Source organism: Heteronotia binoei, chromosome 5, assembly GCF_032191835.1.
Source record: "Heteronotia binoei isolate CCM8104 ecotype False Entrance Well chromosome 5, APGP_CSIRO_Hbin_v1, whole genome shotgun sequence".
NCBI classification, from domain to species: domain Eukaryota; kingdom Metazoa; phylum Chordata; class Lepidosauria; order Squamata; family Gekkonidae; genus Heteronotia; species Heteronotia binoei.
In genome coordinates, this window is record NC_083227.1 from 100,186 (window position 1) to 115,274 (window position 15,089).

The 15,089-nt window shown below is 57.9% G+C and overlaps 1 protein-coding gene across 1 annotated transcript; it reads right to left on the bottom strand.

Moving 5' to 3' along the window:
- Nucleotides 1-6,287: 6,287 nt before the first annotated feature.
- Nucleotides 6,288-7,719, bottom strand: ZBTB9 (zinc finger and BTB domain containing 9). Its single transcript, XM_060238871.1, has one exon. It carries the CDS (start codon nucleotides 7,676-7,678, stop codon nucleotides 6,299-6,301), a length of 1,380 nt encoding a protein of 459 aa, XP_060094854.1. The 5' UTR covers nucleotides 7,679-7,719; the 3' UTR covers nucleotides 6,288-6,298.
- Nucleotides 7,720-15,089: the final 7,370 nt, after the last annotated feature.

The window sequence follows — 15,089 nt, forward strand, 5'->3', positions numbered from 1 at the left end:
CTATACACTGAATCTCAGAGTGGTTCACAATCTCCTTTCCCTTCCTCCCCACAACAAACACCCTGTGAGGTGGGTGGGGCTGAGAGGGCTCTCCCAGCAGTTGCCCTTTCAAGGACAACTCCTATGAGAGCTCTGGCTGACCCAAGGCCATCCCAGCAGCTGCAAGTGGAGGAGTGGGGAATCTGAGGCGGTTCTCCCAGATGAGAGTCTGCACTCTTAGCCACTACACCAACTGTAAAGGCAGCTGGCCAGAGGGGTAGCAAGCAAGAGGCAGAGTGCCTGTGTGTGTGTCCTTGTGGCTTGACTATCTCCTGGGAAGGCAGAGCTGCCAGTCCTCAGTGAGGCTGCCAACTAGAAGGATCTCCTCTCCTTCCTGTTTTTTAAGCAGAGGCTAGATGGCCACCTGAGCAATGCTGATCCTGTGAACCTAGGGGGAGGTACTTGTGAATTCCCTGCATTGTGCAACAGGTTGGACTAGATGACCCTGCAGATCCCTTCGAACTCTAGGATTCTATGCAATATTAGGAGTGAGGTGCATTGTGAAGAAAATTACAATGGGTTGTAGGAGGCGGCTCTGGCCAAGTGCTTGGTGTCTTCCCACCCACCCAAGTGAAGGCAGGCACTCCTCCCCACCTCAAGGGGAGTTGATCTCTGCCATCTGGAGAGCTGTTGTAATTCTGAGTGATCTCCAGCCATCATATGGAGATGCCATTCACTCTCCACACCCCCGCCCCTCAAGGGGAGGTGATCGCTGTCTGAACTCCAGACAACAGGTCTCTCTCCCCATCCTGGAGAAAATAACTGATTTGGAGGGTGGACTCTGGCATTCTACTCACCTGAGGCCTCTGGCTTTACTGACCAAAGCAGCCTGGGTTGCCTAGCAACAGGCTCTTCCCAGGGGGCAGCCATGGGCTTTAAGAAACACCCCCCGCAGAACCTGGCCTCCGGCTGTATCTGTGGCCATTGGAGGCTGCATGTGCTGAGAGGCCTCTCCGGCCCTTTTTGAGGCCGGTTGACAGAGAGGCCACAGAGAAGAGGGGGAGACGCGGCTGCCTCTGAGGGAAGACTGCTTGGGGAGGTTTCTTCAACATTCCTGGGCCTGCAGAGGCAGCGGAGTCAGCCAATGGGAGGCCAGAGATGGTGACTGACGTGTGGTGGGCCAATAGTGTGTTTCCACCATAACTGTCAGAACTAAGATTGGTTGCCTTTACTGGCAGAATCAGCTTTGCTGGCTAGCAACCGCCACTTGGGTGAGAGAAGGGAGCGGACTCGACCAATGGCACGCAAGGGCTCTTGATTGATAGTTTGACCGGCCAAAGCCTGATGCCCCACAGTCCCACCAAGCCCCAACCAATGAGGAGGGTCAGATTTGCCACCACGACAGGAGAATTGTTACTAAAAAGAAGCTAACTGAACTGAAGACAAAAGCGACCAGTTCTAGAGGAGGTGGCTGCTTTATTTCCACGCTCTGCCCGCCCCACTGGTCAGCCCGGTGCCACTCGGGTTTCCCACTGGGAAGGCGTGGCTGTCTTTGGCTCCACCCCCAGGCTGAGTTCAGGACTGCTGTGTTTCAAAGGGATGCCAGCGGCTCATTCTTCCTCAACGCAAGCTTAATATGCAGTTACTGATTTTTAATTGTCCGTGAGCGGCCTCCCAGTGCCTCTGCTTGAGAGAGAACGCATATCAAGGGGACCACTTGTTTCAGAACAGCCCCAAGATGGGCAGGAGGAAGCCCCAGCATAGACCCACCGGCCACTCTCCCTCCGCTGGAGGGGCCTTCGGGGGGCAGCATCAGGAGACCACCTGCAGGAGATGCTTCCAAAGCCGAACTCGCTTGGCTGCTCCGAGGCCATTTTTCGAGTAGAGGGGCTCCCCCACACCCCTTGTTCCAGCAGCCAGGCCTCCTCCTCCTCCCTGGGCCCCCAAACAGAACTTCTCTTGAATGAAGAGGCCAGGCAGATGGCAGCAACTGCAACCAGGGTGCTGTCAGAACAGAAGAGAAGTCCTGTTGGACCAGGCCAGTGGCCCCTCCCGCCTAGCACTCTGTCACACTGTGGCCAACCCCCCCCCCACCCCCCGGGGCCATCAGAAGCTCCACCAGCAGGGCCAGGACTCCAGAAGTCTTCCCACTCCCCCCCCCCCCCAGCACAAAATAAGAGAAGCCATCTTGGGTCAGGCCAAGGGCCCCTCCAGTCCAACACTCTAAAGTGTCACACAGTAGCCAAAATCCAGGTGCCAACAGTGAGGTCAGGACTCCAGAAGCCCTCCCCCTGTGCCCCCACCCAGCACCAAGGAGACAGAGCAAAAGAACATAAAAGAAGGCCGGCAGCCCCTCCTGCCAATACTCTGTCACACTGTGGCCGAAAGAAGAGCAGCCCTGTTGGTCAGGCCAGCGGCCCAACCAGTCCGACACACTAAAGTGTCGCACAGTGGCCAAGAAACCCAGGGGCCATCAGGAGGCCCAGCTGGTGGGGCTTGGTTTGATATTGTCTTTGAAAAATGGCTTCTACTTGCACTAGAGCTGTTCCCGTTTCACTTGCTCATCTTATTACTGCGAAAGACTCAGACATGCTTGCTTCTGCCAGTCAACAGGAGCAAAAGTGGCAGGGCGGAGGTGGGGAGAGTCTCCCCCCAGGATTTCTGCTGTCTCCTCTCTGGGTGCTGAGGTCTGCCTAGGCATCGCTTGCCCTCTTGCCCAAACCTGCCTGTGCAGCCAGAAGAAATGCCCCCGTGGCACAAAAGGCCTGGCTGGCACCTAACCGGAGCACAACCACCCTCCCTGCGCTGCACGCTGCTCACCCACGAGGCAGCTGGATGCACCAGGGCCTCTGGCCAGGAGGGCTGCAGGCTGAGCACTTGACAGAAGCCGCCCCCCCCCCCTGCAGCTTCCATTACTTTGTTTGTCAGCCATGCTGGCCTTTTTCTATACTTATCTGTGCCTTTCCAAACCTGTGGTATATATTTTATCTGAGCTTCTAGGACTGTAGTTTTAAAGTCTCCATGCTTCCCCAAGGGTTCTGGCTGTATTCACCTTTCCTTTCGGTTTCCTCCTCACAACCTCTCTCGGCTTGAACACATATTGACCCAATCAATGCGCGGATAGTTGAAACCACCAATTAGGACACCGTTTTTACATTTAGTCCCCAATCCTGCCTCCCTCCCTCTGAACAGCAGTCTCACCACAGACAGTAGCTGCTCTGCCCAGCACCAGCCCGAGCCCCGGGGCCTTCCGGTCATCGGGAAAGGGGCTGCGGCTGCTGTGACTTTTGACCAAGGGGGCTGCAGACCTCCCCTGGGCCCACCCAGCCGAGTCTCCTCCAGCAGCCAGGAAGGGCCGTGAGTCCTGATGGAAAGCAGTGTTGTTTAATGACAAGAAAGGACCAGAAGTGTTGAATGGGGAATGACTCTGATGATGCTCCGTGAGCTTATTACTCTCATCCCGAGAGTTCTCGTGTCGTTTACTTCAAAGCTGCAGTTCCTGGATTGTTTTCTGAAAACACCATCATGGACCTTTTCTGCTCCCCCTCCGCCTGACGCATGCCCCCGCCTTCCCTACCCCCCAAGGCCTCCTGGGGGCTGTCAGGCGGCCCCTCTTCTTCTGGCCTCAGAAAGGAGCCCACTTGGTGTGAAGGACAGCGGCCCAGACCCATAACCAAAGGAGCTCCGGCCCTGGAAACCTCGTGGGTCTCTGGAGCTGCCAGGCCCGAACATCCAGCCGCCTCTTCCAAGGCCAGCAGGGATGGCAGAGCAGCCCGGCCTCTGCTGCCCCACCAGCTCCACCGCTGCTAGGCCTCTGCAGCCCTCGGCCACGGATTGCCCCCAAAGGCTGGCTTGGGGATGGTCAGGCCTTAGACACGCGGCCAGCCACAGGGATCAAAGCTCAGCAATTAGAGAGAAGATGGAGGTTTTGCAAGCCACTTGGGCAGGAGAGAGGAGCAGGCTGAGCATTGAGCACACGAGTACTCTTGGCTGATAGTCTGACGGGCCAAAGGCCGATGCCAGGCAGTCCGGCCAAGCCCCAACCAACCGGGAGGGTCAGACTGGCCACCCCTGCAGGGAAATTATTTGTGGCAGATTCTCTACAGATTTAAAATGTGGAATCTGCTTAGAAGAAGGTTTCTCTTCAAAGCATGGAAATTATCTAGGAAACGTCATCATTAAAAAGGAAGATTCCTATCTGATATGAATGGACTTTCTAGAGTATCCAATAAGGAAAGATTCCCAAGTGCAACTGATGGACTTAGAATCCTAGAGCTGGAAGGGACCTCCAGGGTCATCTAGTCCAACCCCCTGCCCAATGCAGGAAACCCACAAACGCCTCCCCCGAAATTCACAGGATCCTCATTGCTGTCAGATGGCCATCTAGCCTCTGTTGAAAAACCTCCAAGGAAGGAGAGCCCACCACCTCCAAAGGAGGAAGCCTGAGGAACTGCTCTATCAGAATCATAGAATCCTAGAGTTGGAAGGGACATCCAGGGTCATCTAGTCTAACCCCCTGCACAATGCGGGGAAACTCACAAACACCTCCCCCTAAATTCACAGGATCTTCATCACTGTCAGATGGCCATCCAGCCTCTGTTTAAAAACTTCCCAGGAAGGAGAGCCCACCACCTCCCGAGGAAGCCTGTTCCACTGAGGAACTGCTCTCACAATCAGGAAGTTCTTCGTCATGTTGAGCCGGAAACTCTTTTGATTTAATTTCAACCCGTTGGTTCTCGTCCTACCTTCTGGGGCCACAGAAAACAATTCTGGTGAGGGGTCTGGAGACCAAGTCCTCTGAGGAAAGACTGAAGGAGCTGGGGATGTTTAGCCTGGAGAGGAGGCGGCTGAGAGATGATATGATCACCATCTTCAAGTCCTTGAGGGGCTGTCATATAGAGGATGGCGTGAAATTGTTTTCTGTGGCCCCGGAAGGTAGGACCAGAATCAATGGGTTGAAATTAAATCAAAAGGGTTTCCGGCTCAACATTAGGAAGAACTTCCTGACCGTTAGAGCAGTTCCTCAGTGGAACAGGCTTCCTCCTCAGGAGGTGGTGGGCTCTCCTTCCTTGGAGGTTTTTAAGCAGAGCCTAGATGGCCATCTGACAGCAATGAAGATCCTGTGAATTTAGGGGGAGGTGTTTGTGACCCTGGAGGTCCCTTCCAACTCTATGATTCCTGACTGTGAGAGTGGTTCCTCAGTGGAACAGGCTTCCTCCTCGGGAGGTGGTGGGCTCTCCTTCCTTGGAGGTTTTTCAACAGAGTCTAGATTGCCATCTGACAGCAATGAGAATCCTGTGAATTTAGGGGGAGGTGTTTGTGAGTTTCCTGCATTGTGCAGGGGGTTGGACTAGATGACCCTAGAGGTCCCTTCCAACTCTATGATTCTAATTCCATCCCATCCTCTATAGGACATCCCTTCCAAGTCCTTGAAGATGGTGATCCTATCCCCTCTCAGCCGCCTCCTCTCCAGGCTAAACATCCCCAGCTCCTTCATGTTGAGTAAAACCTCGAACTTTTGTCCAAGTCCATTGTGATTATATAATCTATGATCTATTGTGACAGCTGTTGTGCTGCTGCTGAAACCACAACATATACTTTTGCTACCAGGGTTGAGACACAAAGTGGCCAGAGCCCCCCTGCTGGATCAAGCCAGGGCAGGCCCATCAACCTGTTTCCCACTGGGAAGCCCCTGTCCCCTGGCTCTCTCCCCTGAAGGCTTCTTGGGCCTTGTCCCATCAAAGGAGCCAGCCTTACCATGCTAAGCAAAGAGCCCATCAGTCTGACTCCTGCTGTGGGGGCCAAGGGATGGCCACGCCAGTGGTGCTCCTCAACCCCACAAAGCAGAGAACGGCTGGGCTGAAGAGTGGGGAGGAGGGGGAAGGCAGGATGGGCTGGGGTGCTCCTGCCGGCTGCTGTCCCTCACACAACTGAGCCGCTCTCTGCTCCTGCCAGAGAGACCCGGAGGGAGGGAGGGGTCCCTCTGAAGCAGAGAGCAGGGGGTTGGGCAAGGCCACCCCCCCCCCCCACAACCAGGGAGCTGACTGGAAGGAAGAAGCAGCTCAGATCCAAGAGCAACCATTGCTCTGCGGTCAGGCCTGGTGGCGCCCAACTCCCCCCGCCACCCTCCGCTTCACAGCTGCCCCGCCCACGTCCTTTGCTCTTCCAACTTGCCTTCCGTGCACCAGGTGTGAGGCCGAGGGCCCCTCCTGACGCAGAAGGGGCATCTGCAGCAGCACGAGGCCAAGGGACTCAGCAAAAGCAGCGAGGCAGGAGGCCCCCCGGCCATGCGGGCAAGAAGGCCGCGGCTCCCACCCCCCTACTTGTAGGTCCAGCAGGCGGTGGCCCAGCCCTGTCCCTTGCACAGCTCCTTGTGCTTCAGGAAGCAGCTCTGGACGCGGAACTTGCGGCCGCAGTCCTCGCAGGCGTAGAGGTTCCCGTCGTGCGTCTTCATGTGCTCGGTGAGGTGGTGCTTGAGCTTGAACTTCTTGCTGCAGACGGAGCAGCCGAAGGGGCGCAGGCTGAAGGTCAGCATGATGTGCCGGTCCCGCTTGGGCTTCACCGCGAAGCGCTTCCCGCACAGGCAGCCGAACCTCTTGCCGTCGGGGGCCGACATCAGCTTCACGGGGGCGTGCACCACCTGCCCGTGGATGGCGTGGGCAACGATCTCGTTCCCGTGGAGGTCGACCGGCTTCCAGGAGCTCTCCGGAAAAGGCACCGAGGAGTCCGAGGCCTTCCCGGAGAAGCTGGGAGTGGCCGTGGACGAGAAGGCCCCGCTGGGCAGGATGTAGCTGACCTCGCCGGTCTCCTGGATCTCCGCCTGGCACAGTCCAGGCACATCAGCCATGCTGAGAGGCCGGCCCAAGGCCTTGAGAAAGCCCGACTCGGGCAGAGAGGAGCCAGCGCCACTGCCCAGCACCGAAGTGGACGCCTCCTCTGCGTCAAAGCGCTCCTGCTTGATGTAGAAGACCTTGGGGGCCTCGTGGAGGGCAGAGCCTGTGTTCCCCGGCCCTTTGGAGCAGCCGTCGCGCTCCCCCTCCTCACCTTCGTCCAGGATGACTTTCACGGGGCTGTCTGTGGAGCCGCTGCACATTGGGGCCTGCCGCTCGTCATCCTCTTCCTCTTCCTCCTCCTCCTCTTCGTCGTCGTCGTGGGGCACCTGGATCTTCAGCACCTCATCATCCGGGCAGCCGTCCTGCAAGCGACGCCCAGGCCCTTCCCCTCCGCTCGCAGCCTCCTCGCGGGCTCCAAAGTAGCTGCTGCTGCTGGGCGACTGGCTCTCGCTGGCCCGGCCCGGCCACGGCCGACAGGGCCCCCCCTCCAGCTCCTTGAGGATGCCCGAGCACTGGTCCACCACCTGCCACATCTGCAGGCCACTGGCCACCAGGAGGTGGCTGGGCAGGGCCTCCAGGAGCAGCTTGAGGCGCCCCGAGTAGATCAGCTGCAGCAGGTTCTCGAAGGCATCGGGCTCGATGACGCTGGGCAGGACGATGCAGTTGGTGTCATTGAGCAGCAGCTTGTCGTGGAAGTAGGGGGAGGAGGCGGCCAGAACGCTCTTGTGGGCCTGGAAGACCCGGCCCTGGACGTGGATGGAGATGTCACAGAACTTCCCCTCCAGCCGGTGCTTGTTGAGCGACTCCAGCAGGACGGCCGCATAATGCGGGAACTGGATCTGCACACTGCGCGTCTCCGGCTCCATCACGCCCTGACTGGCCTCGGCCACGCGGCTGCCACGGACAGTGGCTGCAGCCACAGGAAGCGGTGAGGAGCAGGAGGAGGGGAAGAAGAGAGAAGACGCCAATGAGAACAGCACAAGAGGCCTGCTGAATCAGACCACACAGAGCGGTCAAGCAGTTCCCCTGGAGGACTAAACAAACCCTCCCCAATGTGGCCGTCTGGCACTGGTATGCAGCAGCTGACTGCCTCTGAAGGCGGAGGCTCCTTTTAGTTACCATGGCTAAAACCAGCCCCTGATGGACCCCTCCTCCATTAATCCCACCCCCTTTTACGACGATCTACATTTGTTGCCATCCTACTTAGAACATAAAAACATAAGAGAAGCCATGCTGGATCAGGCCAATGGCCCATCCAGTCCGTGCCACGCAGTGGCCCAAAAAAACCCCAGGTGCCATCAGGAGGTCCACCAGTGGGGCCAGGACACCAGAAGCCCTCCCACGGTTTCCCCCCACAAGCACCAAGAATACAGAGCATCACTGCCCCAGACGGAGAGTTCCAACAATAGGCTGTGGCTCATTGCCACTGATGGACCTCTGCTCCAGATGCTTATCCGATCCCTTCTTGAAGCTGGTTGTGCTTGCAGCCGCTGGCACTGAATTCCACCATCCTGAGTAAAGACACATTTCCTTTTGTCTGCCTTGAACCTGCTGTCCATAAATTCCAAGAGTACTCAGTTCAAATTTGACAAGAGAGAGGAAAAGAACTCCTATACCCTTCCTCCACCTGGAGCCTCATCTTACACACCTCTTATCACCCTCCCTCTTGGCTACCTTTTTTCTAAATGGAGAGGTCACCCTACGAGAAATGTGGCCCATAAGTATTACGGCTGCCCACACAGTTGTGCAGCTCCATCAGTGGCTCTTAGGCACAAGGTATAGTCTGGGGCAAGTGATGCTCTGTATTCCTGGTACTTGGGGTAGGGGGGGCAACAGTGGGAGGGTTTCCAGTGTCCTGGCCACTGTGTGTTGGACTGGGGGGGCCAGTGGTCCGACCCAGCAATATGAACCTCTGAAGCTGCCTTCTACTTAACCAGACCCTCTTTGGTCCATCAAAGTCAGTCTTGTCTACTCAGACTGGCAGTGGCTCTCCAGCTGAGGTTTTTCATGTCCACTTGCCTGGACCCTTTTTTAGTTGGCGATGCTGGGGACTGAACCTGGGACCTTCTGCTTACTGAACAGATGCTCTGAAGCTGAGCCACCGTCCCTCCCTTCTTCTTCTGTTACGTTTCTTATGCTTCTGTTATGTTCCTATAAGCTGACACACCTTGTGGGTCTTCATCTAGACTGGTAGGGAAAAGCCGTCAGAAGGTGCCACCTCGGGCCTCCTTTCTCTCCTTGATTTTACAAGCAGAGATGGGCATGAACTGGGAAGGCACAGTTCCGTCTGTGGAGTGACTTTTAGCCACCAAATGCAGGTCCTGTGAATCGAGGGGGAGGTGCCTTTGAGTTTCCTGCATGGTGCAGGGGGCTGGACTAGAGGACCCTGCAGGTCCCCTCCAACTCTAGGATTCCAAATGAGCTGCTTCACCTCAGTTGCAGTAGAACACACAGGCACATGGCATGCTAGAGGCACCACGCTTGCAGGGGCCCTCTGGGCGCCTCTCCGCAACCTGCCCTCCAGCTCTGGGGAGGGGGGGATTTATGGTGTGGGAGTTACAGCCCCCCCCGAAGGCGCAGGGCCAAGACTCCCCCCCTGCACCCCACAAGTGCCCCCTCCCCCCGGAAGGCCCCCCTGAAGGCACAGGGCCTGGGCTCCCCCCACAGACCCCCCTGCACCCCACAAGTGCCCCCCGGAAGGCCCCCCTGCAGGCCTCCCACAGACCCCCCCCTGCACCCCACAAGTGCCCCCTCCCCCCTGCAGGCCTCCCACAGACCCCCCCCCCTGTGGACTCCCCCCACAGACCCCACAAGTGCCCCCTCCCCCCGGAAGGCCCCCCTGCAGGCCTCCCACAGACCCCCCTGTGGACTCCCCCCACAGACCCCACAAGTGCCCCCTCCCCCCTGCAGGCCTCCCACAGACCCCCCTGTGGACTCCCCCCACAGACCCCACAAGTGCCCCCTCCCCCCTGCAGGCCTCCCACAGACCCCCCTGTGGACTCCCCCCACAGACCCCACAAGTGCCCCCTCCCCCCTGCAGGCCTCCCACAGACCCCCCTGTGGACTCCCCCCACAGACCCCACAAGTGCCCCCTCCCCCCTGCAGGCCTCCCACAGACCCCCCTGTGGACTCCCCCCACAGACCCCACAAGTGCCCCCTCCCCCCTGCAGGCCTCCCACAGACCCCCCTGTGGACTCCCCCCACAGACCCCACAAGTGCCCCCTCCCTCCCTCCCGGGGGTTTCCCAGGCTGGGGGGGGCCTCTTGGCGCTCTGCACGTGCTCAGAGGCACCCTGGCCGGGCGGCCCTCCCCTCCCCTCCTCCTCACCTGCCCTCCTCCTGGGCCCTTCCGGAGGCCGCAGCGCCGCCTCCCCCCGCCTGCCCCCCTGACCGAGCGGGACTTCCTCGCCCAATGGGAGAAGCGGGGCGCCCCCTGGTGGTTGGACGGCCCAACCGCCCCGCCCACCCCCGGAGCCAACCGGCTGGCGCTTCCTGCCACAGCCAGCCAGTGACGGGCCGAGATCCAGAAAGCCCGCCTCCTACGAACCTCCTGACCAACCAACGCCCGTCACGGACCTTGGGGCCCCGCCCTCTACGCCATGGGAGACCAGTGGGGGAGGAGTGTGGAAGAGGAGCCGGCCTAGCAGGACCCGGATGAGAAGCTGCTACCCGATTGGCTGCGCCCTTTCGGGGAGGGGCCCTGTCAGGCAGCGCCGAAAGAGGCTATCCCGCGCTCCCATTGGCCGTCCGCTGGGTGGGCGGGGCGCTGCTTCTCTGGCTGGCCGCAATGGTGACGTCAGGGGCAGCGCGGGACGTTGATTGGCCGACTAGGACGGGGGGGGGAAGAGTCGCTCGTGTGTGCGCGCGCGTGCGGGGCTGCTGCTGAGAGCGCATGCGTGGTGGTGATGGTGATGGGGGCCTGCGGGACTCCAGGACACAAGGCCGTGGTGCGCCAGCAGCGCATGCGCATGCCTTGACTCTCGGGAGGGCTGGAGGGGCTTCCTCTGATGCCTCCAAAGCTCCTCTCCTCCCGGGGTCTCCCTGCCATGGGGAACCCCTGGAGACTGGGGGGGTGGAGCCAGGAGAGGGCGGGGCCGCTTTCTCCAGGGGGGAGCTGGTCTCTGCCAGTTGTCAAAGCGGGAGATCCCCAGGCCCCGCCTGGAGGCTGGCAACCCTAATACCCTCCCCCCCCAAGGCGGCCCGGTCCAGTTTCCCTTCCTGGACCAACAAGCTGCAGCTCCCGGGAAGCTTCTAAAGGAGGAGTCCGGGGCAGGCGCCTTTAAGGCCCACCGTGGTTCATTCAGGCGGTGAGGCTCCCTGTGCAGGAGGGGGTGGAAGCAGCCGGCCTACACAGAGCGAGAGGGGCAGGGAATTAGCATGCAAAAGAATGAAAATGCTCGTGATATTAAAGGAAGAACGAGGTCAGGTCTGGCAATGGTCATTCTGTGCCCTGCTTTAGTGGGGGGCGGAGCACAGGCAATAAACAAGTCAGGATTGGAGATTGGTGCCTGGCTCCTGAGGCTTCTTTAGCGTGAAGAGTAATAAATGTAGAGGCTGTGGTTGTGACCAATGGGACATTACAACAGCCTTTGCTGCCCCTCCCCCCAGCTGGACACAGACCTGACCTTGTTATTCCTTTAATCTACTTCAAACATTTTTGCTCTTTTGTTGGTCTTAAAGGTATTGCTGGACTCCTGCTTTATTCTGCTGCCACAGACCAACGTGGCCCATCTTTCTGCTGCCCGGTGGCTTTGTTGTGATGTGCCCCCCCCCGGCAGCCCCCGGTCCCACGCAGGCAACATCTGGGGACTTTGGAGGTGGAGCTGGGAGTTCTGGCCTTCATTCCTTTCAAATGCCTCCCCTCCATTGGCAATCATGGAGATGGGGCATCTTTGGGGGCTCATAGAATTGGACCCATTGGTCCAATCCTTTTGAAACTTGGTGGGGAGAGGTCCATATGCTGTGCTGAAAATTTGGTGCCTCCACCTCAAAAACAGTCTTCCCAGATACCCATGGATCAGTTCTCTATCATATCCTATGGGGGGACCCCACAGCTTGGAGGGAGTATTGCTCTCCATGGGGTAAAATGGAGTACCTTGGGGACATTTCCTCCCCTCACCCCGCCCCACTTTCTGATAACCCTGAAACAAGGGGAGGGCCTCCAAACCAGGGGATCCCACCCCCCAACTCGGATTGGCCACCCTAGACCTACTCCCTGGAGAAGCAAAGTAATTGTCTGCCATGGCCTATCGCGTGCTGTGTGTTGTACCGTATATTGTTTTATCCCCTTAATTATTATTAAAGGTAAAGGTAGTCCCCTGTGCATGCACCAGTTGTTTTCGACCCATGGGGTGACATCACATGTTTTCTTGGCCCAATGTTTTCTCATTGGGCCAGTCATCTACTCCCCCCCCCCCCCCAGCAAGCTGGGGACTCACTTTACCGATGTGGTAAGGATGGAAGGCTGAATCAACCTGGAGCCTGCTGCCGAACCCAGCTTCCACCGGGATCAAACTGGTTGCAAGCAGAGCTCGGATTGCAGGACTACAGCTGATTATTATCCATTTACTGTTTTTTACTTTGCCGCTGTGTTTAATGGGCCCCTCCCCTCCTTGGCCCCTTGTGGGGGAAGATGCTGCTGTAGCAGCCTGCTGTGACAGTCTCCAAGCCAGAGCAGCCCCGAACACAGGGGCAGCATTCCTGGAGTATCGACAGCCACAGCCTCAGGGCCACGATCCGCATGGAGCGGAGGGGCACGCTGGATTCCGGCCCCCGGGAGAGGCAGGGGTTGCCCTAGATGAGTCAGTGGCCTCATCCCTCTTAGGTCCTTGTGGCGCTTCACTTGGGCTGGCAGCTGCTCTCTAGGGACTCAAGAGGGAGTCTTTGGGGCAGCCCCTCCTCTGAGCCTTTTAGCTGGGCTGCTGCTGGGGACTGAACTGGGGACCTTCTGGAGGCTACAGCCGCTTTCAATCCCCTTCCCTTCGCCTCCCCACAACAGAGACCCCAGGAGGCAGGTGGGGCCGAGAGTTCTTTCAAGAAACTGCTCTTGAGAGAACTTGTGATTGACTCAAGGTCACTCCAGCAGCTGCATGTGGACGAGCAGGGAATCAAACTTCGTACATGCTCTTAACTATGCCAACCTGGCTCTCAGAAAGCCCTGTGGCCATTATCACCTGCGGAAGCGGCTGCAGTGGGAAAGCGCACCCTCAGGAAGCCCTTCCCTTCAGAAGGAAGCCCCCCCCCACCTCACAGGGCCTGGCTGGCTGTGAAGACAGCCGGAGCTTAAGAACATAAGCCACGTTGGATCAGGCCAATGGCCCATCCAGTCCAACACTCTGTATCACAGTGGCCAAAAATTTATACACACACACACACTGTGGCTAATAGCCACTGCTGGACCTCTGCTCCATATTTTTATCTAACCCCCTCTTGAAGCTGCTATGCTTGTAGCCGCCTCCACCTCCTGTGGCAGTGAATTCCACATGTTAATCACCCTTTGGGTGAAGAAGTACCTCCTTTTATCCGTTCTAACCCGACTGCTCAGCAATTTCATCAAATGCTCACGAGTTCTTGTATTGTGAGAAAGGGAGAAAAGTACTTCTTTCTCTACCTTCTCCATCCCATGCATAATCTTGTAGAGCTCTATCATGTCACCCCACAGTCGACGTTTCTCCAAGCTAAAGTTTCAACCTTTCTTCATAGGGAAAGTGTTCCAGCCCTTTAGTCCTTCTAGTTGCCCTTTTCTGCACTTCTTCCCCGCCCCCCTCTTGTGCCTCTCTTGGCCCCTAATTGGGAGTTCTTGAAATTGACCTTTGTGAGTTTCCGCCTAAGCATAGTTAGAATCCCTGGCAGTCCCTCCGTGGCAGAGGCGGAGGGGGGCTGGCTTTCCTTGGACAGCTGTGCTGCTCAGGAGGGGCTGCATGCATCAGGGCCCGGTTGGGCCAGGGGGCCTGGGGGGGGGTTCTCATTCGCCATCCTCTTCTGGGAGTGGAGCCTGCAGCAATCACTGGGGTGGGGTGGGGGGAGCATTTGTGGATTTCCGGCCTTGTGCAGGGGCTTCCAACCCTACGAGTCTCTGATCTGCAAGGGGGTTCAGGAGTCCCAAGCCCCTTCATGACAATCCAGCCATGCCAGGTGAGTATTCCCCAGCTCCTCTGCCGAGGAGGCAAAGCTGCCCCCCCCCCCCCCCGCTGGCCCTCTGGGTCTGGCCTGCGCTCCACAGGGAGGCCCCCAAAGCAGCCCCGCCTCCCGACCCCCTCCTTTGCAATTCACAGGTTGTAAAAGACCAATTGCTTTTTATTAAACATTTTTCTTCTGTTTTCACCACACACTCCAGAAAAAAATGAGAGAAAAATAAATTTGACATAAAATAAACTGGAGAGCTTGAGAGCGAGAGCGAGAGAGAGAGTTTCGCCTGGGGGGTCCAAAATGATGTCACGGCCCATGAGCCCCATTGACCTGAACTCCCTTTGGAAGGTAGGAAATATGTACAGAGGACTACGGAGGTCCAGAGAGTTCTGCTGCTTCTTGTTATGTACAGTACAAATCCCGCGGTACTTACACCTGGCGAGGTCCACGAGGAGCGGGCAGCGGGGGGGGGGGGAGCAGGTGGTCAAGGGACTTCACATATGTACAAACTTTTATATAATAGTAATAATCATAATAATAATCATAATTCAGCATCATAATAATACGTATAAATATCTACGGTGCCCGCCTGAGTCACCGTCCTTGTCCGGGGAGGGGAGGGGCAGAGAGAGAGGGGGGGAGGAAGGGTCAGTGGGAAGCAGAGAGAGGGGGGGGGGGAGAGAGAAGAAGATGCACCAGGGTCGCAAGAAAGAACAGCCACGAGAGAGAGAGAGTTCACCACGGCGCCCAAGAACACTTTTCACCCAGCTGCAGCTCAGGAACCAAAGCACGACGGACGGACGGACAGACGGCGAGCGAGCACCACACGCGTGGGGGAGCCGGAGCCCCCTTTCCCTTTGCTTCTCCCCTGCAGGCAGGCGTGGGGCAGGACCCACCCCCCACCCCACCCCCTGAGTGCCCTGCGGCTGGGCAGTTCTAAAATGGCTTCTTTGAGATAGTTTGACGGCCCCTCCCCAGAGAACCCAGGCCGAGGCGGCAGCTGGAGAACAGGAAGGAAAGCGAAAGAGCAAAAGGGGCTTCCCCCTGCCCTGCCCTGCCCCCACGGAGGAAAACAGAACTCTGCAGAGAGAGAGAGAAGAAGAAGAAGAAGAATCCAGAGCAATTCCCAGAAAGAAGGGGGGGGCACTGT

Excerpts from the sequence above, each read along its gene's own strand:
- ZBTB9 (XM_060238871.1), bottom strand. The coding sequence starts at position 7,678 with ATGGAGCCGGAGACGCGCAGTGTGCAGATCCAGTTCCCGCATTATGCG.